The following is a 25,525-nucleotide window of genomic DNA, read 5'->3' as shown; positions in this document are numbered from 1 at the left end:
TAGCCTTGCTACGCCACAGTTTCTCTTCCCCCACAACTAGTGCCTTTGGACTGAACTCCTGTGGTCTGAAGCCTTAAGGAAGGGAAAAGGGGGCCAAAGAAATGACAAAAGGTGACGAATTGAAGGGGACCCTGGGGAGATCCCTTTTAGCAACAGCAGAATCTGCAGAGACACTGGGCCGATCTAATTCCACTGGGAAAGGCAGTGGAGTTGGAACTATGCGTGTGATTGGGAGACTTCTGAATCTTTGTCATCTTTTTGCCTCCATTCCCTACTCACCCTCAACAATCTCCTCCCAGAGATGAAAAGGGTCCTTGTTTTCAGAAAGACCCAGAGCTAAGCACTTTTGTAACAATTCCTTCCCTTATTTGGTCATGACAACGACCCTATGAAATAGCTGCTCTCATTATCCCATTTTTCAAATGAGACTAAGACACGGAAGGATAAATATACTCTGGGCCTATCAGAGAGCTCACTGGAGCTGTGGTTTGCGTGCAGGTGTCCTGGCCCCTTCCTTATAGAGCACAGGTTGCACACTGTGCCCCCTGCCTGGTTCTGAGGATGCCATCTTTCAGTCTTGTAGGCTCTCAGATTTGAGGCCCTGTTTGTTTTTTTTTTTTAATGTCAAGTGATCTTACAGTATTTGGTCCCTGACAGCTTCTGGAAGGAAAGGCACAAACTCACTTTCAAAGTATTTAGACTGAGATATGAATTCAGTCTAACCAAGCCATCACCTTATTCAGCTTCTAAGATAACCAAAGATATGAGCCTTGGGGCAACACAGGAAGTAGTGTGTAGACTGAAAAGCAAGCACAAATACTTTTAGCTCTTGTAGTTGAATTCCAAGGCCCTGATAGATGAATTAAATTCCCCCATCTGAACGCATCCTACTCAACTCCTAATCTGCTCACCCCTTGATTGGACTGAGCCGATCAACTCACCATTCTAGCTGCCTAGAAAGAAAGGCCATTCCCACTTAGAGAAACAACTAACTTCAGCTACTATTGTTCCTTAGACACCATCCGTGGCATAAAAGATAAGTGGCAAGACCTGAGAAGAAACAAGAGAATTTGGTTCATAGTCAAGAGAAAAATCAGTCAATAGAAACAGATCTACAGGCAGCCTAGGTGTTGGACTGATAAGATAAAGATTTGTAAATAGCTATCAGTATAATAAAAATGATTTTTAAAAGTTTCTAGGGAGAGATAATGGATGTAATAGGTGAAACTGAAATCTTCCAACTGAAAAACACAGTATCTAAACCAAATATTTGCTGGATGGAATTAATAACAAATAGAATACACAGAAGAAAATATGTATGGATATGAGGACAGGAAAGAAAGACATCATTGAAACTGAAGAATGGAGAGGAAAAAAATTGACAAGTGAAACAGAGCCTTGATGAACTGTAAGACAGAATTAAGTGGTAAAACATGCGAGTAATTGGAGATCAAGAGGAGAAGAGAAAGAATGGGACAGAAAAAAAAAAAATGTTTGAAAAAATATGGATGGAAAAAATAAAAATTAAAAAAAAAAAAAAAAAAGAAAAAATATGGATGGATAAATGTCTAAAATTGATTTTTAAAAAGGCCAGTAACCTTCTGGGTTGATTTGCTCAAACAATGAAACCACATCTGAGACAGCCCCTGCAATCGTAGTCCTCACCTGACTATGAGGATCCATGGTCACTCTCGAAGTTCCACCTCTCTCTGCACGGGCCAAATGGACAGATTGAATGTAGATGTGGGTTTCCTGGAATTAGTCCCATGGTCTCATGGATCTCATGAAACTAGTGATCCAATAGTTCAGGGCTGGTGTCCAATAATCCTCAAAAATCTGTTTATTTTCCTTTCTCCAATGAAGACACACTACTAAATGCCTGCAGGTTTTCTAGGAGGAAGACTTGGAGAAAGATGAATAGTGCACATTTTTGGCAACATGACAAGTTTTCTTCTCCTATAACATGGCCTTCCTTTTATCCCAGGAGTCCTGAGTCTGTAAACTGGCTTAAATCTGGGAATCCATTGAGGAGCGATGACCCTGTTTTGGTGATTCAAGCCAGACTTCCATTCACTAGACCTATAACTTTTTTGCTGAAACAGAACAAGTAAGAATTTAGTATGCTTCTCACGACTTATTTTCTAGAGGTATTTTAGTTAACTGGTCACCCCCTAGGGTTTGGTGAGCCAAACTCTTCCAAATACTGCTCTGGCTCTCCTGTCCTTCGCAGTGACCGCACCCTCCTCATCTTTGGTAGTTACATGCCACAAGTTGGCCCCTGCTACCCCAGGATCCCAGCTGGATGTTGATCCCATGGTAACTTGGATCTCAATTCCCAGTATAATTTCTGACCTAGAGAGAAGGGCACACAGAACTGGTCAAGGATGCTGGACTTCCCTTGTAAACTTCTGCCTCATAGCGGTGGGTCTGTCTCTGGCATTGGTGGGTGGGTCTGTCTCTGGCATTGGTGTGTGGGTCTCACATGACAGATGCACTTTACCTTTCCAATCTCCCTGACTCTTTTTGGATACCTTCTTTTTCTGCTTATCAGGGATGTGCTGGCATTTCCAATTCATTTAGTGTCAGCTAACTTTGACCATGTTTGCTTCAATCAACCACAACTATTAGATGCGCTCCAAGCCCCTGGAGGTAAAACAGTGAATCCACAATCTTTGCTCAGTGGACCCATGTCAATAGACTCGGCTCAATCCAACTTTATGTTCCCTTCAAATTGTTCTCTCACTCTTGCTATACAACTCCCCCCCACCAGCTATTCCCCAGATTTCAATCTGTATAAGTTACAAGTATCATGTAGTTATTTTGGTGTGTATCACACCTCCTCCTGGGTCAGTGTCTGTACCTTGCTATTTTGTTGTTGTTTAGTCACTAAGTTGTGTCTGACTCTTTATAACCCCATGGACTGTAGCTTGCCAGGCTCTTTTGTCCATGGGATTCTCCAGGCAAGAATACTGGACTTGGTTGCCATGCCCTCCTCCAGGGGATCTTTCTGACCCAGGGCTCAAACCCACGTCTCTTGCGTCTCCTTGGCGGGGGCGGGGGGGGGGGGGAGGGGTTGGTTCTTAGTCACTAATGCCACCTGGGAAGCCCCATACTGGTACAGTTGCTTGCAAAGTAATACAAATACTTAGGACCACCCTCACCAACCCTATCCCAGTGGCGCTAGGGATAAAAAGAACCTACCTGCCAATGCAGGAGACTGTAAGAAACACGAGTTCAATCCCCGGGTCGGGAAGATCCCCTGGAGGAGGAAATGGCAACCCACTCCAGTATTCTTGCCTGGAGAATCCCATGGACAGCAGAGACTGGTGGGCTACAGTCCATGGGGTTGCAAAGAGTCCTATACAGATGAGGTGACTTAGCATAGCACATACGGGTGAGGCTCTTTAGGAAAAGGAAAACGAGCTTTCTTGGGCAGGGGTAGAAGGTGTTTCTGCTGGCAGACAAGACTGCAATTTAGAAACTTGAGGTCTCAGCTTCACCCGAATCTGCCCGTATGTTCCCATTCCAGTTCTCAGGACTCTGTTCTTTTCCAGTTAACGACTCAACTTTAACAAAGAGACCCTGCAAGGATAAGAGATTCAATCTGTATTGTCATTCAGACAAGATTAGACTTTGGCTTTGCTTTTCAGAAATCTTGACCTTGCAAGAAAATAAGGGTTTCACGCCCCACTTTTATTCTTTTCTTCCTTTTTTTTTTCTCCTAGAAGTCATAGAAGTTTTCAGGTGCTAAATGAGCTGGGAATTTAAGTCCCTCAGCTCATCATTTTCTTCCTTTAAGTTTTCTAGTACAATTAGCAACAACCAACCGACCGACCAATACACCCCATTAAAATGCTATAAGGTTGGAAATACTTGGTCACTCGGAGTCCTGTCTTTTGTAGGAACTTTATCACAGATATCTAAGGCTAATAACACTTTTGCCATTTCACCAGTGCCCTCTTCACCAATGGCAACAGATTCATTAATGCCTTTAAATCTAATCGGATCAGAGAACCAATTCCAGAAAACTCAGAACCTATTCAGAGAACCCATCCTTAAGCTCTGTTCCTCAGGAGCTATTCTTGGTGCCTCATGCAACTGTGTAAGGTCACTGTCTCCATGTCTGATGGTGGAGTTGAAGTCCAGGGCACGTAATCAGGAAAGGAGTAAGAATGACAGTTCTCTCACCACGACAGAAAGTTCTGCTTCAGGTCTAACTTAAACCCCTCACGCTGTGCTCATACTGCTCCTTTTATTGGTTTTTGAGAAATTGGAGCCTTCCCAGGTCTGGATGGGAGTTTCTCCTTCGATGGTACGAAGCAACCTTCCTGGGGCAGACCTTTAGGGCATTGTGTGTCTCCAGCGGGGGCCCTGGCCTAGCCACACTCTCCCGTGGCTTGTCCTTGTGACAGAGCTGAGGTCCCTGAAGAATTTGGCGGGACAGCCCTGGGTGCGTGACCCTATATGTGTGTGGCCAGGTGCCCTGAACACATCAACTCTGCCTTTCCTTCCACACAGGAGATGCTGAAGGATGAGGTACGGACGCTCACTTACCGGAACTCCATGTACCACAACAAACACGTGTTCAAGGACAAGGTGGTCCTGGACGTGGGGAGCGGCACCGGGATCCTCTCCATGTTTGCTGCCAAGGCAGGGGCCAAGAAGGTGTTCGGGGTGAGCATGGCCTCGGCAGGGACACTGGCCCTTCCCGGTCCTTCTGGCCCCTCCCAATTCCCGTCCTTGCTGGGGTCACACACACCCTCCAGGGGGCAGTCAGGGTGGCTCTCGGGAGGCAGGCAAGCTCCTTAGCTCCCTGTCACCTGGGCATTGCTCCTGGCCTTGCCCTGGAACTGCTGATGTGTGTAGAGGACTTTTTACTTTTCTGAAACCATTTTGGGGTCATCATTACCTTGGAGTCCTTAGTCCTACGTGGGCTTGAGAGGCAGGGCAGGATGGCTATACCTGTGAGCTCTGGTTGGAATCTCTGCTCTTACACTCACAATAGGTATGACCCGGACTCTTCTCTTCTGTACCTTGGTTTCCCCATCTGTAAAGTGGACATAACTACAGTACCTTGCCCACAGGGTGACTACGTGGAGGGGATGAGTTTAATACCTAAATCAAGTGCTTAGCACAGTGCTTGGTGCAAGTCAAATGCCTAGTCTTTATTAGTAGAGTTGGGAGGGGGCCCTGGGCACTAACAAGACAGTCTCCTTCCTCTGTTCTTTAAAGGCAAGCTGATAGATTTCATCCTGCTCTTCTGGCTCCTGTGGCCTCTCCAGCTAGAGGTGGTGATGGGGGACCCACTGGAGAGCTCCCGCAATGCATCTGGGAGCAGCCCCAGGACAGGGGGCTGGGAGGGTCCAGAACTGGGGAGAAACTGAGAAAGCAGATCTCTGAGCTGCTGGCTGACATAGTGGGTCTACGGCTGGAAAACGGGAATTCATCTCAATCAAAATACAAGGCATGCTGCAGTTAAACACACAGCGTGTGCACGGGATGGCCCAATGCAGAGGCAGGCAGGAAGCTTTCGGTGGGGCTTCGTTAGCTGGATCATCCTGCAGCTTGTCTCAAGACCCCGCCCCCTGCCAGGCTCCCAGTTGACTAGAGCTCCCCAAATCCCTGTGCACCCCCACCCCCCTGCCTGAACAGCATCCCCCTCCATGCCTTCCTTAATGGCTCAGATGGTAAAGAAACTGCCTGCAATTCAGGAGACCTGGGTTTGATCCCCAAGTTGGGAAGATCCCCTGGAGAAGGAAATGATATCCCACTCCAGTATTCTTGCCTGGTGAATTCAATGGACAGAGGAGCCTGGCAGGCTACAGTCCATGGAGTTGCAAAGAGTCAGATACAACTGAGCAACAACACTTTCACTTTACATGCCTGACTTGAAAGATACCCGGGTCCTGGTTGGAGGGGGTCTCAGGGCAGTCTCAAGGCCCCTCTGGTGTAGCCTTGCCCAGGAGAGCCATGATGTACTCACCTGAGCTCCATATGAGGCTGCAGGGTCAGCCCAGCTGCCCACGGTCAAGTCCTGCTGTCTCCACGGCACTGCCTCTTCCCACCTTCCAACCTTCCTTCCTTTATGAAGCCTCTTCCTCAAGATGGGGGCTTCTGGTCAAGGGACTGATTCCCTTCCAAGGTGCTCACAGAGCCTCAGGGCTTGATGTAAGCCCCCTGTGACTCACCCTGTCCTCCCTTCAGGGGGTCTCAGGTCTCAGCTCAGCTCCAGAGCCAGACAGAAGCCCAGGGCAGAGCTGAGCAAGGCAGGGCAGCCACCATTTGCTTCCACATCAGGGGGCTTCAGCTGCTGGTCTTGGCAGCTGCCCCTGTGTTTCCAGCCCGGGAGATAGGTTTTCTACTGCCAGACTGGGGCGTGTTCTCCTGCTGCTCCCACAAGGTCTTACTCTCAGCTGAAAGTCAGCTAATTTCTCAAATATCTTAGCCCTATGCTTAGGAGGGGCTTCCCCAGTGAATCAGATGGTAAAGAATCCACCTGCAATGCAGGAGACCGGGGTTCGATCCCCAGGTCGGGAAGATCCCCTGGAGGAGGAAATGGCAACCCACTCCACTATTCTTGCCTGGGAAATCTCATAGACAGAGGAGCCTGGTGGACTACAGTCCATGGGGTCACAAAGAGTCAGACGCGACTGAGCAACTAACACTGTCACACTTTGCTTAGGAGATTTGGAGAGCCTGGCAAGAATTCTAGATTAAAAAGAATCAATTCTTTCAAAGGTGGAGATTGCAGAAGGAGTGAGAGTTAGCACAGGTCTGCCCATGGGGCGGGGAAGGGTCTCAAAGATGCCCCGAAGCCTTGACCTGCGCTTTTCCGGTGGTCCTTCTTGTGGATGGTACCCGTTTAGCCAGGGAGGGCCAGGGGAAGGAGGATGACAGCAGGGAGGCTCATAGTCACTCTGGGGGCTCTGCCTTCCCACCTCCTTCCCCTGACCACTCCCAGGACAGTGGCCATGCCAGGAGAGTGAGGCCTGGTCGCTCCTACCAGATCTCCCAACTCAGAGGCCAGGCCTTCCATCGCAGGGCAAAAGCAGCCAGTATAGTGGGAGAGCCACTGGCCTGTGCTTCAGAAGGGTTGCAGGTTCGGTTTCCATCTGCCACGAAGTAGCTGTGTGGCCTAGGGAAGGCCACCGCACCCCCAGGCCTCAGCACCTCCATCTGTTCTACTGGCCCTAAATTGTGTGCTGTGATTCTTTTGACACCTGGCTCCTTTGCTCTGTATCCCCTCCAGATTGAATGCTCCAGTATTTCTGACTACTCAGAGAAGATCATTAAGGCCAACCACTTGGACAACAGTAAGCAGTACCTCCTCCTGCTTTTCCGTGGAGGGAGGGGGCGAGGGGTTTGTACTTCCTTGTTTGGGTGGGCAGAAACTGATGTAAGACCACTTGGCCTTGAAAAGGTGGAGGCCAGCAGCTGCCCTTGTTAGCAGGACTCTGCCCACAGGGCTCAGAGTTTCCCAGTCCCTGCCTGGCCTGCCAAGGGCACATCTGTCCCAGCTCAGCCTGCGGTGAGCCCGGCCTGAGGCTAAAACCTTCATTTCCAAGCCCTCTGCTTGGCCCCAGCTGTCCCTTCTCCTCCCATTCCCTCTCAATGCCTCCAGCCCTATGTCCACTGAGCAACATCCCAGCAGACCCCAGGCTCTGTATTTGGAGAAACGTCATCTTCTCATGCCCACAGGCCCTGCTGCTGATGGACTGTCTTGGCAAGTAGCTTGCCCCTGGGAGCGGGACCTTCTTACAGCTAGAGTCTGAGCACAAGAGGAGCTGTGTTTCCTTCCCTTCCTCTCCTCACTCCTTTCCTAGGCATTTGTGATCTCCTCGGCCCCTCCCTCTGGGACTCATCTTGAACATGCTCACTCTCACAAGGGTCCCTGACCAGAATAACTACTGTATCTCCCATCACTCAGTATTCTTATCTGGAGAACCTCCGTGGACAGAGGAGCCTGGTGGGCTACAGTCCATGAAGTCGCAAAGAGTCGGACACGACTGAAGCGACTTAGCTTGCATGCACACACTGGGTCAGTTTCCTGTGTGTGGCCACCACCTCCTGCTCTCCCACCTGCCATGCAGTGCTGGGCTCCCACCCCTGTCTGGGCAGGCCCCTGCATGGGTGCCTGATCTCTGGGCTCAGGCTCGGGTGGGTGGAGCCAGGCCACCCCTGCTGACCACGCCCCTCCAAGCGTGAGCCCCTGCTCATCACGTGGCCTCAGACCCCATCTGGCCTGTCCTTTGCTGGTGGCATCTGCTCAGCCCACCTTGTGGCTCCAGGAGGGAAGCATTCCCTGCTCTGTATTTCGATGGCTCACACTTGATTCTGTGCTACGGAGGCAAAGGCCTGGGAGGGACAAACCATTACCCCCAGGTGGATGGCCACGCCCTTGACCCATGCTTGTCCTCCGCTTCGCACAGGCCTGGGGGGTCTTTTCAAGGCAAAGCGTGCTCTGTCTTGGCATGTATACTAGAAAGAGGACAGCTTGGCTTCCATGGAAATGCTTCTGAAACGTGGCAACAGCCAATTGTGTGGGTCTCGGGAGCGTAGGTGTAGAGACATAAATAACAACCCAGGACATAAAATACCTGCTACCCAGAATCAATCAATCTCCCTCCCTCTCCACCTCCGTACGGCTCCCCGGATGGGTTTGTTCCCAGGCAGATGCGCACCTCCACACGGCCACCTGCAGGCGTGCGTGCGGCCTTCACGTGGCTCCTGCCACCCGCGTGGCCCACACACGTGCTCAGATCAGGGTGCCTTCTTGGACATCAGGGCTGACAGCCACCACTTCCTCTCTTTGCCCGCCCAGGAGACCCATAGTTCTAGAAGACTAGTGCTAATCCATTGACTTTTCAAAACACTAAAGGGAATAGTCGGTTCCTCCTTTCTCTTCTTCTGCCCTGGAGCATGAGGGTCACGGACGCAGAAGCCTGAGCAGAGTGTGAGGCACAGAGGGCAGCAGGAAGGGTTTCATCAGGTGGTTCCCCTTCTGAGCCCCGGCTCCTGGTGCAGGAGACGCCACCCCACTCAACTCACAGGATTAAAGGGGGATTAGAGAGAATACACGCGAGCAGCCTGTACAGCAAGCATTAACTGTAGATCTTTCCAGCTTTATGTTCTGCACTTTGCTCCTTCCTAGTCACACATCCCAAGCGTTTTGTAGATGATGCTCAAATTCTCTGCCCTATAGCATCCCTCCATGCTTGCGGCCATCCAGTCCTGGGACAATTCCCCTGATGAGGGTCCCACCAGCAGCCACCTGGGGCTGTGATGGTTTGAAGAACTTCTTCTGCTGGAGCCTGCCTCCCTGCACCCTGACCACAATGCTCTGGGTCATCACTTTAGGACCACACAGAGTAAGGGGGCTCCCCTTCACCTGGCAGCCCTACTCCCGCAGATGCAGGGACACACCCCCAGTTCCTTCACCCCAAAGGGGGCTTTGGTTTCAGCCCCCTTCTCCTCTGGCCACGTGCCAGCATCCCTCTCACCCTGGCAGAGGATGCTCTGGCTCCCTTAGCAGCTGTGGGGACCTCCAGCCACACTTGGCGCTCAGCTGGCATCAGCCATGATCTGTAATCTACCCACGTGTGGCTGCCCAGAAGCAACTCCTCACCTCTCTCCAGTCTGTGGATACTTTGAATCCAAACTGAGAATCACACCTTATCTACTTGGTGTTAGATTTGGTTCTTCCTTACATTCTACTAGGCTTCCCTTGTGGCTCAGCTGGTAAAGAATCTGCCTGCAATGCAGGAGACCTGGGTTCCATCCCTGGGTTGGGAAGATCCTCTGGAGAAGGGAAAGGCTACCCACTCCTGTATTCTGGCCTGGAGAATTCCATGAACTGTATAGGCCATGGGGTCGCAAAGAGTCAGACACGACTGAGCGACTTTCACTTTGGCACTTTCACTATAATCTACTCGGAGTCCCCAGGCAGAGACAGGGGCTTCCCTGGTGGCTCAGTGGTAAAGAACCTGCTTGCTAATGCAGGAAACGCAAGAGATGTGGGTTCAATCCCTGGGTAGGGAAGATCCCCTGGAGGAGGAAATGGCAACCCACTCCAGTATTCTTGCCTGGAAAATCCCATGGACAGAGGAGCCTGATGGGCTATAGTCCATGTGGTTGCAAAGAGTCCAACAGGACTGAGCATGCATGCAGGAGTCCCCAGAGCCTTGCTCTTTGGGGATCACTGTTCTCTGTGAGGCGTCATCTACATATGGACAGGAGCTGGGGTGGGGGCAGTGGGGCAGCCCCGGTGGGCTGGTCTAGTCCAATTCAGCTCTGAACCAGCCCCTTTGAATACAGTTGGGGAGCAGCTGTGAATTTGCACAATATTTGGTCAGCTTCCCCTCCAGAGAAGCCACGGAGAAGGTGCCTTCCCAGATCCACACGTGGGGCCCGGCATGGTGGTCGACTCTGGCAGGTTCACACTCAATTCCAAAAGATCAGCTTGTGATCTTAGGCACCTGACCTTCTGCGCCTGTTTCCTGCTCTGGGAAATGGGAATGACAGTGGTACAGACCACAGAGGGTTTCACGTGGCTACCATATGTAAAACCATAGTGTGCTGGGTCCCCTAGTAAATTTTCAGTGAATTTGCAGAAGTGGATGCAGGCCTTTTGGTGGCTTGAAATTGGCCTCAGTGGGAGTATTTACACGGAGAAACAGGCAGATGTTGCAAGTCAGGGCATCCTTCCTGGAGAACCCCCTTGTTAAGTGTCTCCCAGCACAGCCCTGTATAAACCACAACAGTGTACATGTGCCGTTAGCAGCCAATACATGTTAGCTACTGTTATGATTATTTCTTTCATTAACTTGACTAATAGGCTGGTCCAAAGAAGGGATGAGGTTAATCAGATATAATGGCTGTTAATGAACCTGTAGTGGTTCTTGGCAATGGCTGCTTCCCTCAAAGGCAGCCCATGAATAATCCCAGGACTGGGTTCATGCACCCACCCCTGGGGGAGGGATGTCACCACACTCCAGGCCCCGGGCCAGATGCAGGGGAGCTGAGGAGAAGAGCACAGATGAGGTCTGTGCTCTCATGATGCTTACAGTCTCAGGGAGGGCACAGACACTAAAGCAGGTGGACACACAGCATCCCAATAGAATCACAAATGGTGACGGTGCTCTGGAGGATAGGATGGAGCAGTTGAGAAAGCTGGGGTCCACTTTGGATGGGGTGGCCGCCGCCCAGGCATGTCGGACTCTGCTCGTACCACGGGTGAGGGCTTCGCTCCCAGCCCTGCTGCCTGTGACATCACGGCTGAGCCAGAACAGGGAGAGGGTGGGAGTGTCTATACCACAGACAGGAGCAGGTGATCAGGTTGTGACCCTGTCCATTCACAGATGCAAGACCGGGATATCAAGTGGCTTGTACCAGGTTGCATAGCAGGCCTGGATTTTTCTTCAACTTTTTATTTTATATTAGTGTGTGTGTGCTCAGTCGTGTCTGACTTTGCGACCCCATGGACTGTAGCCCACCAGGCTCCTCTGTCCATGGGATTCTCCAGGCAAGAACACTGGAGTGGGTTGCCATTTCCTTCTCCAGGGGATCTTCCCAGCTCAGGGATCAAATCTGCATCTTCTGCATTGGCAGGCAGATTCTTTACCACTCTGCCATCTAGGAAGCCTTATTTTATATTGAAAATGAAAGGGTTCATCACTCAGTCGTGTCTGACTCGGCAACCCTATGGACTGTAGCCCACCAGGCTCCTCTGTCCATGGGATTCTCCAAGCAAGAATACTGGAATGGGTTGCCGTTTCCTTCTCCAGGAGATTGTCCCAACCCAGGCATCGAATGTGGGTCTCCCGCATTTCAGGCACATTTTTTTACCAACTGAGCCACCAGGGAATCAGATTGACAATGTTGTGATGGTTTCAAGTGCACAGCAGAGTGACCCAGCTGTACATATACGTTCTCCCCCAAACTCCCCTCCCCTCCAGGCTCAGGCCTAGATTTTGGCACCCTCTTTTGACATCCTGGGAGAATCCCTGATGGCAGAGTGGTAAAGAATCTGCCTGCCAATGCAGAAGACGCAGGCTTGATCCCTGAGCCAAGAAGATCCCCTGGAGAAGGAAATAGCAGCCCGCTCCAGTATTCTTGCCCGGAGAATCCCAGGGACATAGGAGCCTGGCGGGCTACAGTCCAGGGGGTCACAGAGCCTGAACATGACTGAACACACACAGGTCATTGCTTAGTTTCCCCAGAAAAGCTCAGATGTCGGGTGGTCTTTCAGAGGACGGTGAAGGATGAGTTTCCTTCCAGAGGAAAGGTTCTGATGGAACCAGCCAACTAATCCATCACCCTGTCAATTGCACAGCAGCACCTAGGATAGCTTTTGCTGGGCTCTTTACAGCAATGAATGCAAAATGAGCCCCCTAGTGAGGTATATGCCTGTGTTGAATGATCAAAAGCTCAACTGAGAAGTTTCTCCTTCCGTAGGGGGATGGACGAGTCTGGGAAGGGACTCAGGGGCAGAGGATGTTTAGAACAGGGGTTTGCCTAAATCCCATCCACCTTAACATCTCAGTCACCTGGTCACCAAGAAGATGGTGTCAGTGTTTGCCTTTGCTAGAGCCCCATTGTGAGGTTGCCCTTCACCTGTGTCATTTCATCAGTACAGTCTCTAGCCGAGATGTCACTTCTCCTGGTTGTTATCTGGATAACTGGAGTTCAGTCAAGTAACTTGTGGAAAGTCATATAGCTAATCATGAGAAGACCCAGCACTTAAAGCCAGTTTCCTTGAGTGCAAAACCCATGCTCTTGTCAAAACACCAAGTTCCCTCCCCTCCAACACTAGCCAGGCATCCCTGGGGCTGAGGCCAGGCTGTGAACAGACACTGCGGCATCAGCTTCTCAGCCTCCTGTGGGCTTGAGTTGTCACGGCAACCTGATGTGGGGCGGGGGCCCTGGTAAGGGTAAAGGTCGTTGATTATCAGACCTGGGCTCTGTTTCCATGGCGATCATTGAACCCCTCTAAGCCTCACTTTCCTTAAAAATGAGAATAAGAATGCTGTGTCTGCTTCAAGGACTTGTTGGCACCTAGTGCCCCATCCTGGGCTTAGCCCAGCACAGGCCCTTAGCTATTGTTCAGTTGCTCAGTCATGTCTTTGCAACTCCATGGACTGCAGCATGCCATGCTTCCCTGTCCTTCACCATCTCCAGGAGCCTGATGAAGCCCATGTCCATTGAGTCAGTGATAATATCCAACCATCTGATCCTCTGTTGCCCCCTTCTCCTCCTGCCCTCAATCTTTCCCAGCATTGAGGTCTGTTCCAATGAGTTGGCTCTTCATATCAGGTGGCCAAAGTATTGGGGCTTCAGCTTAAACATCAATCCTTCCAATGAATTTTCAGGATTGATTTCCTTCAGGATGGACTGGTTTGATCTTAACTGCCCAATACACTTTAGGAGGAATCACACAAGGAGTCTTCAGTCCTTAGTATAAACTGGCATGGTGAAGGCAAAGGGAATCAGAACTGTGCTGACCCCTATAGATTGATCACATCCTGATGCAGGGTGCTCATGATTCCCGGCCTGGGTCCCTGCAATGTGCGGCCGTGGGGTTCTTATTTTGCAGTCATCACCATATTCAAGGGGAAGGTGGAGGAGGTGGAGCTGCCTGTGGACAAGGTGGACATCATCATCAGCGAGTGGATGGGCTACTGCCTGTTCTACGAGTCGATGCTCACCACCGTCATCTTCGCCAGGGACAAGTGGCTGGTGAGCCTACTGCATGCTGTCGCCTGGTTGCCCTGCCGGCTGCCTGGCTGCTCAGCCCCTGCCTGTAGCCAAGGGAGACTATGAGGACTTCAGAGAGGACTTGGGCTACAGGGTCACCGCTCCCAGACCCCTCTCTTTAAACTAGATCTGCTTTTGAGGGACAGAATGAATGTTCATAGGTCTAACCTTGGCCTCTTTTACATAATAGACATCCATTGTCTGTTGTCCAAAGTCTATGCTGGTCAACAAGTACTAAGGGTTTGCACGGCTGCCAGTAAGCCAGTGTGCTTTTGATCCTTAGCTTCTCCAGACTGAGAAGTCAAAACATCTTCCACCGCCCTCACTGAACACGTCTCTGCCCCTCCACATTTGTCCTATGGACCCCACCTCGCCCCTTGGGTTTTTACTGGTACCAAAATCGACACTGAGCTTCCCCGCCCAGCCCTCTCCCCGGCCGAGGTGACAGTCTGCTGCATGAGGAATGCTGGCGAGGGGATGCTTGTCTGGTGACTCTATGTGCAGTTCAAAAATGTATGTCTTTGTCAGGTGAATAGATTACGAGACCCATTTCCCCACAATTCATCAACAGAAACCTGGAGGGCTTATGTTTCCAGACCGGGCGGCTTTGTACGTGGTAGCAATTGAGGACAGACAGTACAAGGACTTCAAAATCCACTGTAAGTCACCTTTTCATCCTCTGCTGGGCTTTGAGGGGGGCTTTTGGGGGAGGGAAGCACTTCAGAGGGCTGGGCATGAGTGGTCAGTCTCGCAGACACAGCTGCTGTGCCTCTGAGGAGTTTACACCTGTGACCTTTTCCGGACTCTTCTCTCTGGCTGTTTTCTGCTGGTCCCAAGGGTGGGGCTTCTACAGAGAGGAAATAAGACTGTGGCTGGTGGGAAATAAAGCAGGGAGAGGATGAATGCAGTGTGGATGGAAAATGAATGAAGCGGCAGAAGCTGAGGTTTTTTTGCAGAGCCGGCAGGTGGTTGAAAGCTACTAAAGGTCATTTCTCCCTAACATCCACATAAGGACAGGGAGGGTCTCCAGCCAGACCAGTCGTTTGAACTCTGCCTTTGTATCCCTGAAATTTGTCAGCATAATATTGGTTCTCCTTCATATAAGTAAGATACAGAGGGAGATGGAGGCTGAGCATGTGGATGGGAGAGTGGCGGTGGGTGGCGGGGGTGCTCATCCGAATCTGGTCTCTTTGTGCTTAATCAGTTGAAAAGGTGCCCTCTTAGAAAAAACGTCCCCCACCCCCGCACAACCCTCCAACATTTTATCTGGTCCCCAAAGAGTTGTTTGATTCTATTTCATTTAAAGAGTGACCGTTCTCAAGGGATACAAGCCTGGTCCTCCATGTGATTAAACAGATTATGCCTCCATAAGATTTAGAAGGACAGAGAAGCCTGGAGTGCTGCAGTCCAAGGGGTCGCAAAGAGTCAGACATGACTTAGCAGTTGAACACACACACAAGATTTAGAGACAGACTTGTGTCCTTAGCCAGAACTAACTGAAGCGACAAAGGGCAAAGACCACCTCTCCACCTCCACATACACTTACAAGTGAGTATGCACACGATCCAGCCCTCCCCCCCACCCCCCACACACATACAAGTGAGCACACACCACGATCCAACCCCAAGCATAAGCAGAAACTCCAAACGGTCCAACAGGCTTCGCAGATCTGGGTTCTTGCCAGCACAGTGCTAAACACCCCTCTTCTCCCTATGACGGAGAGGTTCCCAGATCGAGCAGACTGGCTTCCGGCCTCCAGAGGTTAGGACTCCAGAGTCCAACAAAGTCTAGTCTTTGTGCTGCTGGAAATATAAACTCAGAGCATGTTCAGAGCCAGGTCAGGACAAGACAGAAATGGGACATTTGTCTGAGCCCTCCGGCCCATCTGGCGTCATTTCTAATGTTCAGTGAGCAAGGAGAGGTAGGAGGTTAGATGATGGTGCTTTGAAGGTGGCCAGCTCTGACTTTGCATCCTCTGGGTGACCGTGAACGAGTCACCTAACATCTCTGAGCCTCGGTCTGAGATAAAACTCCCCCAACCTGTAGACTCGGCGTGAGGAGGAAGTGAGACAATGTATTTAAGGGGTGTGACAGTTGTTGATGCCGCACGTGGCAACCTGGATCTGGTCCCCAGCTGTGTCGTTAAGCCCCTTCCTGCCTGTGGCCCTGGCCCCGAGCCTGACTGCCGAGCACGCTGGCCCCCAGGGGCTCAGAATCTAGGCCAGATGCAATCTCGTGATAGGTTTCAAAAACAGCTCAACAGCAAATGTTGCTCAAATGCATGAATAAATAGGACATATTTTGCCCTGGAGCTGTGTGGTTATGCTGCCTTTGGAGTTCTTGCTATAATTGTTTAAATTGTGTTTGGAGGAGAACCTACAGGCACACTCTTTGTTCTCACGCCCTCTAAATTGATTGAACTCGGACCTGGCTCGGCTCTTTAAGGAACTTCCTCATGGTATAAAGTAAAACAGACCTCACCCTCCTCCTTGCCTGGATCCTGTTCGGGACCTCGACCTCACGCACCTTGTCTTGAGGACTGGATCAGCCCTGACAGGCCCTGGGGCACTGGCCGCTACTCAGGTGCCAGCCCAGGACAGGAGACCATGGGACTGAGTCTCCTGCTTTTTGCAATTTTCATACTTTCTGAAAAAGAAAAAAAAAAGACTGAAAGATAGCCCCATTTTTTTCTTGTGGAATCTCTATAGTCTGTCAATAGCATTCCCTGCAAACTCAAAATCAAATTCACCTTTACATTTTATTTAACATAGTCTCAAAGTTTTCTATTTAAACATTTCTTTTAAAAAATGACCTGTTTCTGTTTTTAGGAAAGGAAGCAAGCCCATTTAGAAATCTGTTTTAAATAAACAGAGATTTTGGTTACTCAGAGTCCTAAATCCAAAGTGAAGGCAGAAAGGTTGCTGGTTGCTAAGGAAACCATTGTAAGCAAATTTCTGATGACTCAAGAACCGGCTACAAAAGAAAAATCTTAAACAGGGCAGGAGAAGGAGTTGTGCCCAATCCCTTTCAGAAAGAAAATTGTTAGGAAAAGTTTGTCCCCGCCCCTCCCCCTCTCAGCCCTTCTCCTCCCCTCTTTTCTCAACCACACGCAACATGGAAACACAAGCAGGATGAAACTCAGAAATTGCTCTCAGTTTCCTCACCAATGGCTAGAGAACACACACGCAGAGACATCACTGGCGTGTACCAGGCTCACAACGCACGGCTTGACGAATGAATGAACGAGAAAAGGAATGAAGGAAGAGAAGTAAACCAGCAGGGGAGTGTACAAAGTGATGTTGCTGAGAGAGGTGGTGGTGGTGGTGTCGACCTAAAGAAAAGGCATAATGTGAGAGCTGGGAGTTAAGTTCCATTTAGGGCAATATAAGGACCGCAGTCTGGGAGACAGCGCCTCAGACGGCTCTGAGAAACCGCTCCAAAGACGTCGGGGGAAGAACAGTATATATGTGATTTTGGTAAAGGGGAATAGATACAGTCAAGCACGTTTATTGTTTTAGAAAGTTTCTGCTGGTCTTGTGAAGCTTCTGCCAGTCACGAGAAACAGTCGTGCACCATGAAGGATTTCAGTGTTTTTCTAGATACGAGGAGGTACTAGAATTGGGCTCATAAAATCAGCTCCTGAGAACATCTCTCTGAAGACCTGTCCTGCCAGCTTTCTAGAGCACAGAGTGCCTCGTTTCTGCTCTCCACCCTGGACTTCTTCAGGGAGTGTTGGAGGGCAGGCGCTGAAGCAGCACATGATTTAATCCTTGCAGATGGCAAGCACCCATGGCAAGTACCAATATGTGGTTGACAGTGATTTAGTCGCTAAGTCATGTCCGACTCTTGTGACCCCATGGACTGTAGCCCACCAGGCTCCTCTGTCCTTGGAATTTCCCGGCAAGAATGCTGGAGTGGGTTGCCATTTCCTCCTCCAGGGGATCTTCCCAACCCAGGAACTGAACCAGTGTTTCCTGCACTGAAGGTACATTCCTTACCAGTGATCCAGTGAAGATTCCCAGACAGAGGTGCAATCATTAATTTTACTCTGAGGATTTCTAGAATCTCAAAATTGGAAGGAAACCGGGTAGATAGTGCATGTGATTTTCTTACCCAGTAGTTGACTCTAGAACCTGCTGAGGGTCAGAGGATGGGCACCGAATTCCTGGATAGTGAGACGATGATGAGGGACCTCTTGTATAGAGATGGTGGTGCCTGTAGCTGGAAGATTGGAGGGCAGGACCTCTTTGAGGGTTCGGGTCTTTTCCATGGGTTTCTCCACCACCCCGACATCCAGAGTTCCACTTCCTGGTTCTAGCCTATTTACACCAGGAGTTGACTTTGATCTGAGAGCCTAAAATGTATTAAACTGTTACACACACCTTCCTTTCTGTCTAGAGGAGAAGTTGTAAGTGACTCCTGGTGCTGCCTGCTCTGTTTTTCCCTGAGGCAGCCCCACTAGTTCCAGCAGAGAAACTCAAATTACTGGGGCCAGGTCAGGGAGGGGGAATGTAGCTACAGATCTCTCCACTGAAAAGTGAAGCTTGTTTTCCTGTCTTTGTTTTCAGGTTATTATTTCCTCTAATATATATCCATGCTGGCCCATAAGCTCATTGGAAGAATTCTCCATCTTTGATATTGTGATTTTTTTCATTTCCAGCATTTCCGTCTCACTGATGAAATTCTTCATCTCTTCATGCATGTTTTTTCCCCATTCGATTCTATAAAATATTTCTTAAAGTACTTGAACATCCCTGTTAGATATTCCCAATACCTGAACTCTGAGTCTGGTTCTATTGACTGTTTTTCCTTTTGGTAATGTATCATATTTTTCTTTCTTTTCCATGCATCTTGTAATTTCTTATTAATGCTGGACATTGTGAGTAGTGCTGGACAGTAGAGACAGGTGAATAATTTATGCCCAGAGAAGAGCATGCCTCTTCCTCTACCAGTGCATTCAAGTGGGAATTTTAGTCCACCTTGTCTGGACGAGCTGGTAGGTCTGGACTTTGTTGTTGTTTTAGTTATATTCAGCGCACCATAGTGTGGTCCTCTTCAAGCGTTGTTTCAATCCATCAACTAAATTTCACAGGTCTTTCTGTTGTTATTTTTTAATCCCTAGAAAGTTAGTTAACACTTTCCTGGTGGTTGATGACCCTCATCCCACATTCACTCATTTAATAAATAAGACAGAATTGCAACAAAAGATTAATATGCTTGATGTGTATCCTCTCCCATCCCTGCTTCACATATGGTAGAGAAGCTAGTGGGAAATGCATGGTCAGTGGACTGGAGAGGAAAAAACCCTAATGTCCTAGATAATCTGTCACTGAATAACTGGAAGTGGGGCTGTATGGCCGGGAAGATCAGACATGAATTAACCCCAAGAAGGTATCGAAAATACCAGGTTTTGTGAAGCAGTGCAGGCATTAAATGTTTGGAATAAACTTCATTAAAAATAAATAAATATTGGTGGACCTGTATTATGCCAGATGTTCTGCTGCAGATGCTGAGGATACAGAAGGAGAGGGGTCCCATGGGAGCGAGGTGCTTGGAGGTGTCACAATGGCCATGTGAGACTTTAAGTCCATTTGAAAATTGAACTGGAAGGAACTTCAACGATCACAGAGCCCAAGGATTTCCAACTGGTTGGAATTGCCTATGTTGACCTGGAAATCCCATCTCCCTGGGGCCCAAATCTGGAAATTCTTATTCAGTAGGTCTGGCTGTGGTCCAGGAATCTGTATTTTAAGAAGTGTCCCAGATGATTCTGGAACACAGAACCACTGGATTAAACTCCTCACTTTACAAACAATTTGGAAAGAAGGGGGCCAAGCTGCCAGGGTCACAAGCTTGGATGATGGCAAAGCCAGAGCTCAACCACATAACCACAGTAACTATCACATCTCAAGGGCTTTCTATGTGCCAGACCCTGTTATGTACTTTACATGTATCATCATATTTAATCCTCATAACAACCTTATAGAGCAACTGTCATCATCAGCATCATCTCTATTTTTAAAAACTTGTTATTTTCTATTGGAGTATAACAATGTTGTGATAGTTCCAGGTGCATGGTAGAGGCACTCAGCCATACATACACCTGTATCCATTTCCCCCCAAACCCCCGTCCTATCCAGGCTGCTGCGTATCATTGAACAATGTTCCCTGTGCTGTACTGGTGATCCATTTTAAATATAGGAATGCATATATGTCCATCCCCAAATCCCTTAACTATCCCTTCTCCCAATCCTTCCCCCTGCGTTCCCTGGTGGCTATAAGTTCATCATCTCTATTTTAAAGAAGAAACCAGCTCTTTGAGTGGTTAAATTCTTGCCTAAAGTCTCACAGCAAATAAACAGAGCCAAGATTTGAAGCCCAAAGCCAGGATTTTAACCATTTAACATGGACTCTCAGATACACTTTCACTTTTGAACTTAAAGCAGGGCAGAGGGCAAGAGCAGATATGTAGCAGTAGGTGTCTTGAGAAAGGGTTTTAAAAAAAGACAGTGTGTGTGGGTGTGCATGTTTTACCTGGGTAAGCATGGACAGCTCTTTCCAGATTCTAGCAGGGGATCTCTGGAGCTGTCACCACACTTCCCCAAATGTTGAGTGTTAGTCGCTCAAGTGTGTCTGACTCTGCGACCCATTGACTCTAGCCCACCAGGGTCCTCTGTCCATGGGATTCTCCAGGCAAGAATACCAGAGTGGTTTGCCATTCCCTTCTCTGGGGATCTTCCTGGACTCAGAATCGAACCCAGATCTCTCACATTGCAGGCACATTCTTTACTGTCTGAGACACCAGGGAAGCCCCAAACGTAGGTAGGTTCAGTTGGAAGTTTGGCTCTAGCCTCGGGTATATAATGGGATCTGACTGGCATCTAATACTCAAGCCAGAATTGCATGAGTGCTTGCCCTCTGAGAGATGATTATTTTCCCAGCCTCTTCTCTTCAAGGAAAGTCTTTGTGTGCCCTTGAAAAGATCCTGAGGAAAAGGAACCCAGCATTCCCTGACTGTTCGCACCTCCCTCATTTTACCCCCATCTCCTAAACACACAGAGGGATGTAAGTTCCCTATGGTTCCATTTGTTTGGTGAACATTTAAAAATAATTTAATCCTGTAAGATTTCAGAGAAAAGCAAGTCTATTTCAATGTATTTCTAAACTCCTCTGAGTAAACGGACAAGTAAGATTCAGCCACACAGTAACTAAAGACTCCGCTAAAGCAGGGGTCCTCAACCTCCAGGGTCTAATGCTGATGATCTGAGGTGGGGCTCATGTAATAATAGCAGAAATGAAGCACCCAATACATGTAATGCACTTGAGTCATCCTGAAACCACCTCCCCCAACCTTGTCCAAGGAAAGATTGTCTTACATGAAACCGGTGAAAGTGAAAGTCACTCAGTCATGTCTGATTCTTTGCAACCTCATGGACTATACAGTCCGTGGTATTTTCCAGGCCAGAATACTGGAGTGGGTAGCTGTTCCCTTATCCAGGGGATCTTCCCAACCCAGGGATCGAACCCAGATCTCCCACGTTGCAGGTGGATTCTTTACCAGCTGAGCTACTAAACTGGTCCCTGGTGCCAAAATGGTTGGGGAATGCACTCTCTGCACTGTGGGGAGAGCAAATGGCATTCCTGCTTGCTGTCACGGCTGTATCGGTGCAGCTGAAGGGTTAGGACACAGGGTTTGTGCCCCAGCACCACGGTTTTCCTGCTATGGGAACCAGCCCAGTATCCCACATGCATGTAAGCCGAGCACCAGCTTCTGCCAGCCCCATCTTCTCATCTGCTGTATCAAGGCATTCTCATGGGGTTGCTGGAGAAAGTCAGTGATGGATATGGCCAGGGCTGGGTGATCAATCAGTGGTAGCAGTGATGACCATCATTTACCGGCGATCTGGCACCATCATGGACTTCCTGGTGGCTCAGATGGTGGAGAATCTGCCTGCAATGCATAAGACCTGGGTTCAGTCCCTGGGTTGGGAAGATCCCCTGGAGAAGGGCATGGCTACCCACTCCAGTATTCTTGCCTGGGGAATCCCATGGACAGAGGAGCCTGGTGGGCTACAGTCTATGGGGTTGCAAAGAGTCTAATATGACTGAGCGACCAACACTTGGACCATCAGACTTGCACTCATTGACTTCCAACTCTGCACCCTGAATCTGTTCCCTGATTAAAGCATGTTATGAACAGCCCCCGGGGGCAAAGGGCACTGCTGGGCTGCTCTGCGCCCACCTGAGGGATATGTCTCACAAGACGGGTCCTTAGTGAGGACATTGTGGTGTATGAGAAAGCAAGGCCTCTCTTGGACACCCCTGCTCCCCACCTCACATTTTGCAGTTGAGGAAATGAAGGATCAGAGGGGCTAGGAGATTTGCATGAGGGCCTGGCTAGTAAGAGGCGGCACTGGGATTCTGACGGCAGCCTGTTTCATGAACCAGGCTTCAGAGAGCTTCCTTTCTGCTTCATGAGAGCTTCAGCAGGTGGGGATGGGAGGAAGGAGAGAGATGGCCTTCCAGGCACGGGGTGGGATGGAGCCGAGGCAGCGGGGTAGAAGTGGGGACGGTGGAGGAGAGAGTTCATAGGAGATGCTGAGGCTCAGAAAGAAGGGAGGAGAGCAGATACGAAAGAGTCAGGAGTCTGGGTTCTAGTCCTGGCCCGACACGAATCTAGCTGTGTGACTTCGGAGAAGTTTCTCACCCTCTCTGACCTTTACTTTTCCAAACCCTAAATCGGGACCTGTGCACATTAGATGGTGGGAACCAGCGTTTGGCACCTTGTGAAACTCTCCACCAGGCGAGGACCTCTCCTGTCGTCAGACCGGGGAACACGAGCTGCCGCCCACCCTCTAGGACTCAGGGGGCCCAGGGACTTCTGGGGGTCCCGCTGCTGGCCCTCACATCTCGCTCTCTCCCCACAGGGTGGGAGAACGTCTATGGCTTTGACATGACTTGTATTCGGGACGTTGCCATGAAGGAGCCCCTGGTGGACATCGTGGATCCAAAGCAAGTGGTGACCAACGCCTGTTTAATAAAGGTCTGCAGACGGGTCCTGCGTGGGCCTGGGGCTGCGGGAAGCCGACTGTGCCACCTGGATGCTCGGGCCTGGGGTCAAGGCCACGCAGGCTCCTGCAGGGCCCCAGGCTTCAGGCAAGGCCATCTCGGCCGGCCGGAGCCTCCGGCAGCCCAGGGTGACCAGTGAGAGCAGCCACTGGCCCTGAGCAGAGCTGTCGAAAGAGGGCCAGGGGACTCCACGGTGGCACAGCTGGGGGTGGTCAGTGCGTGTCTCCTGGTGATGTGAGCGGGGGCAGGGGGTGTGTTGGGGGGCTGGGGAGCATCAGAGAGAGAAGTCCTGGAGGCTCAGGTGAGGGGAAGCCCCTCCATTCGGGGCAGGACGGCGGCTTTAGGGAAGAAATCCCTAACCTCTATCGGCTATGCAGTCAGCGTCACACTCCCCCGCTTCCAAGCGTACCTGTGATGGGCCGGGCGGGGCTCACCGCGTCCCGGGCTCCCTGGTTTGTACACGGCTTCACGTCTTGTCCTCCACGGCTTTCTGTGTTCGGTGCAGATGGAGAACTGCTCAGCAGGTCCTCCCCTCCTCATCTTCCTCCCAGGAATAGCATTCCTATGACTAAATTTCCAAACACGCCAACTTTGCTGTGTGCTTGCGCACCCACTCCTGTCCGACTCTGTGACCCCGTAGTCTGTAGTCTGCCAGGCTCCCCGGTCCACGGGATTCTCCAGGCAAGGACACTGGAGTGGGTTGCCATTTCCTCCTCCAGGGGATCTTCCTGACCTAGGGATTGAACCGGCATCTCTTGTGGTTCCTACCTTGGCAGGCAGATTCTTTACCACTAATGCCACCTGGGAATCCCCTTTTGCCAGGGTACAGATAAAAGTCCCCCTTGACCTCACCACCCTTCCAGCCCCACACTCCCGCAGGAGGTAACCACTGTCCATATAATGGGTTAACCTTTCCAGCCCTTTGTCTAAGTATCTGTATTTACATATGCTGATCTGTCCTCCTGACCCGAGGAAAACTCCTGGTACTTGACTGCTTTCTTAAAGTCCAGAAAGCCATCCATTTCACAGGGTTCAAGTTCACTTTTTAATCAAAGAATCTGGGTTCATTGTGTATGCGGGTTCATCGTGTCGGTTGTCTTTGGCCCTCCCCCCCAGCCCTCACTGTGCTGAAACACTTCTGCCAGCTCTGGTCCAGCGAGCATCACTGCAGTTCAGGGAGCTCTGGGGGATGGGCCAGGGAAGAGCCCAGGCCCCTGGGGGAAGGGAAGCTTCCTGCAGGGTGAATGCAAACCGCTGCTTTGTCCAGGCGAGAGCTGGGGACTGTGTTCCTCATGAGGAACACAACCCTTGTTGTCTTGGATTTAGAAGGGACCCCAGAGGACAAATAAAACTAGGTGAACCTCATACAGGTCCCATCAAATAAAGGATGCTTGTCTGTTATAACACCCTGCCTGAGAACCTTGGCCTCGCGCTGGAGGGTTTTGCTACCTGTTAGCTTGGCCGGTTCCAAGTCCAGGCAGGACTGATGATGAGTAAACATCCTTTTATTTCTTCTCACCAGCCCCTCTGTCCATGAAGCTTCTTCCTTCTGGCACTCCAAACAAGGTCCAGCAAACTATCATGTGCTTAGTTGCTCTGTCATGTCTGACTTTTTGCGACCCCATGAACTGTGTAGCCATGGGGGTCTACAGGACAGGCTCCTCTGTCCATGGGACTCTCCAGGCAAGAGTACTGGAGTGGGTAGGCATTTCCTTCTCTGGATCTTCCCGACCCAGAGATTGGACCTGGGTCTCCTGCATTGCAGGCGGATTCTTTACCATCTGAGCCACCAGGGAAGCCCAGGTCCAGCAAAATACCCCCCAAATAATTCACCCATGGTGCAAAACATTCCTGCAAATATTGTAATATGAGTGGAAATCGCCTGGTGCCATTGAATTTGCCCAAATGGCAGATGGCAGCTGCATGGAGCCATGAAGCATTTACCCACACGGGATGAAATTCCTTCCCAGGTCACTCTCCACCTCTACCTGGCAGGGGTGGCCACAGCCGTTGTGCACGCCCTCTGCTGGTCCTGGACTGGCCTGCTCTGTCTCCCCTCCTTCCTCTCCCCCTCCCAGCTAGGAACAGGCCAGGGTCTCTCCTGAGTGCAGCCTGGGCTGGGGGCATGGCAGGAACTGGAGCTCCGGGCCCTCCCCGGCCAGTCACCTTCCTTCCTGCGCGCTCTGAGAAGGGCAAGGTCGGCTGTGTTTGCTTCCACCACCAGGAGAGCCGTCCATCAGCTCTTGCTAATGTGCTCAGCACTGTCTTCCCGGGTCTGTTGGGAAAACACTCGCCCTTCTTCACACACTTAATTGCTATTTTCATCGCTATTAACGTTGCGGCTTGTGACACTTGATGATAATTAAGACTCTGTTTTGACCAGCCTTCTGCTCTGAGACGTCCGTTTATAACATGACTTAGTGGGGACAGCAGCGGCCCGGCTCCTCAGAGTCACCGATGCCTGTGGAGCGCTGTGCTTGGTGGGGTGGCCTGAGGCCCAGTCAGGGGTCCCTCTGGGGTCTCAGAGCTCCTGCTGCTGCTGCAGAGAAAGGAAGCTTTCTGGCAAAAGGATCAGGGCTCTGGGGGGTAGGTGATGGGTCTGACTCTGGAGACTTTGAGTCTAAGAGGAGGGGGGATCCAACCCAGAGGGCCTTGTGTCTCTGAGGCACAGATGGCAGGGCGGGGGGCACTCCAAAAGAGCAGC

At 50.3% G+C, this 25,525-nt stretch overlaps 1 protein-coding gene across 3 annotated transcripts in view; it reads left to right on the top strand.

Moving 5' to 3' along the window:
* Nucleotides 1–25,525, top strand: part of PRMT8 (protein arginine methyltransferase 8) — a 71,543-nt gene that overhangs the window by 34,554 nt on the left and 11,464 nt on the right. For all 3 annotated transcript variants that reach the window (XM_070453162.1, XM_070453163.1, XM_020869810.2), the window contains 5 exons: nucleotides 4,519–4,674; nucleotides 7,250–7,313; nucleotides 13,592–13,734; nucleotides 14,324–14,411; nucleotides 22,680–22,795. In XM_070453162.1, the coding sequence (XP_070309263.1) occupies nucleotides 4,519–4,674; nucleotides 7,250–7,313; nucleotides 13,592–13,734; nucleotides 14,324–14,411; nucleotides 22,680–22,795 (567 nt within the window). The remainder of the gene's footprint in view (nucleotides 1–4,518; nucleotides 4,675–7,249; nucleotides 7,314–13,591; nucleotides 13,735–14,323; nucleotides 14,412–22,679; nucleotides 22,796–25,525) is intronic.

This window comes from Odocoileus virginianus, chromosome 23, assembly GCF_023699985.2.
Source record: "Odocoileus virginianus isolate 20LAN1187 ecotype Illinois chromosome 23, Ovbor_1.2, whole genome shotgun sequence".
Lineage (NCBI taxonomy): Eukaryota > Metazoa > Chordata > Mammalia > Artiodactyla > Cervidae > Odocoileus > Odocoileus virginianus.
The sequence above is the reverse complement of the archived record's forward strand: the minus strand, read 5'-3'. Positions and strand labels throughout refer to the sequence as shown.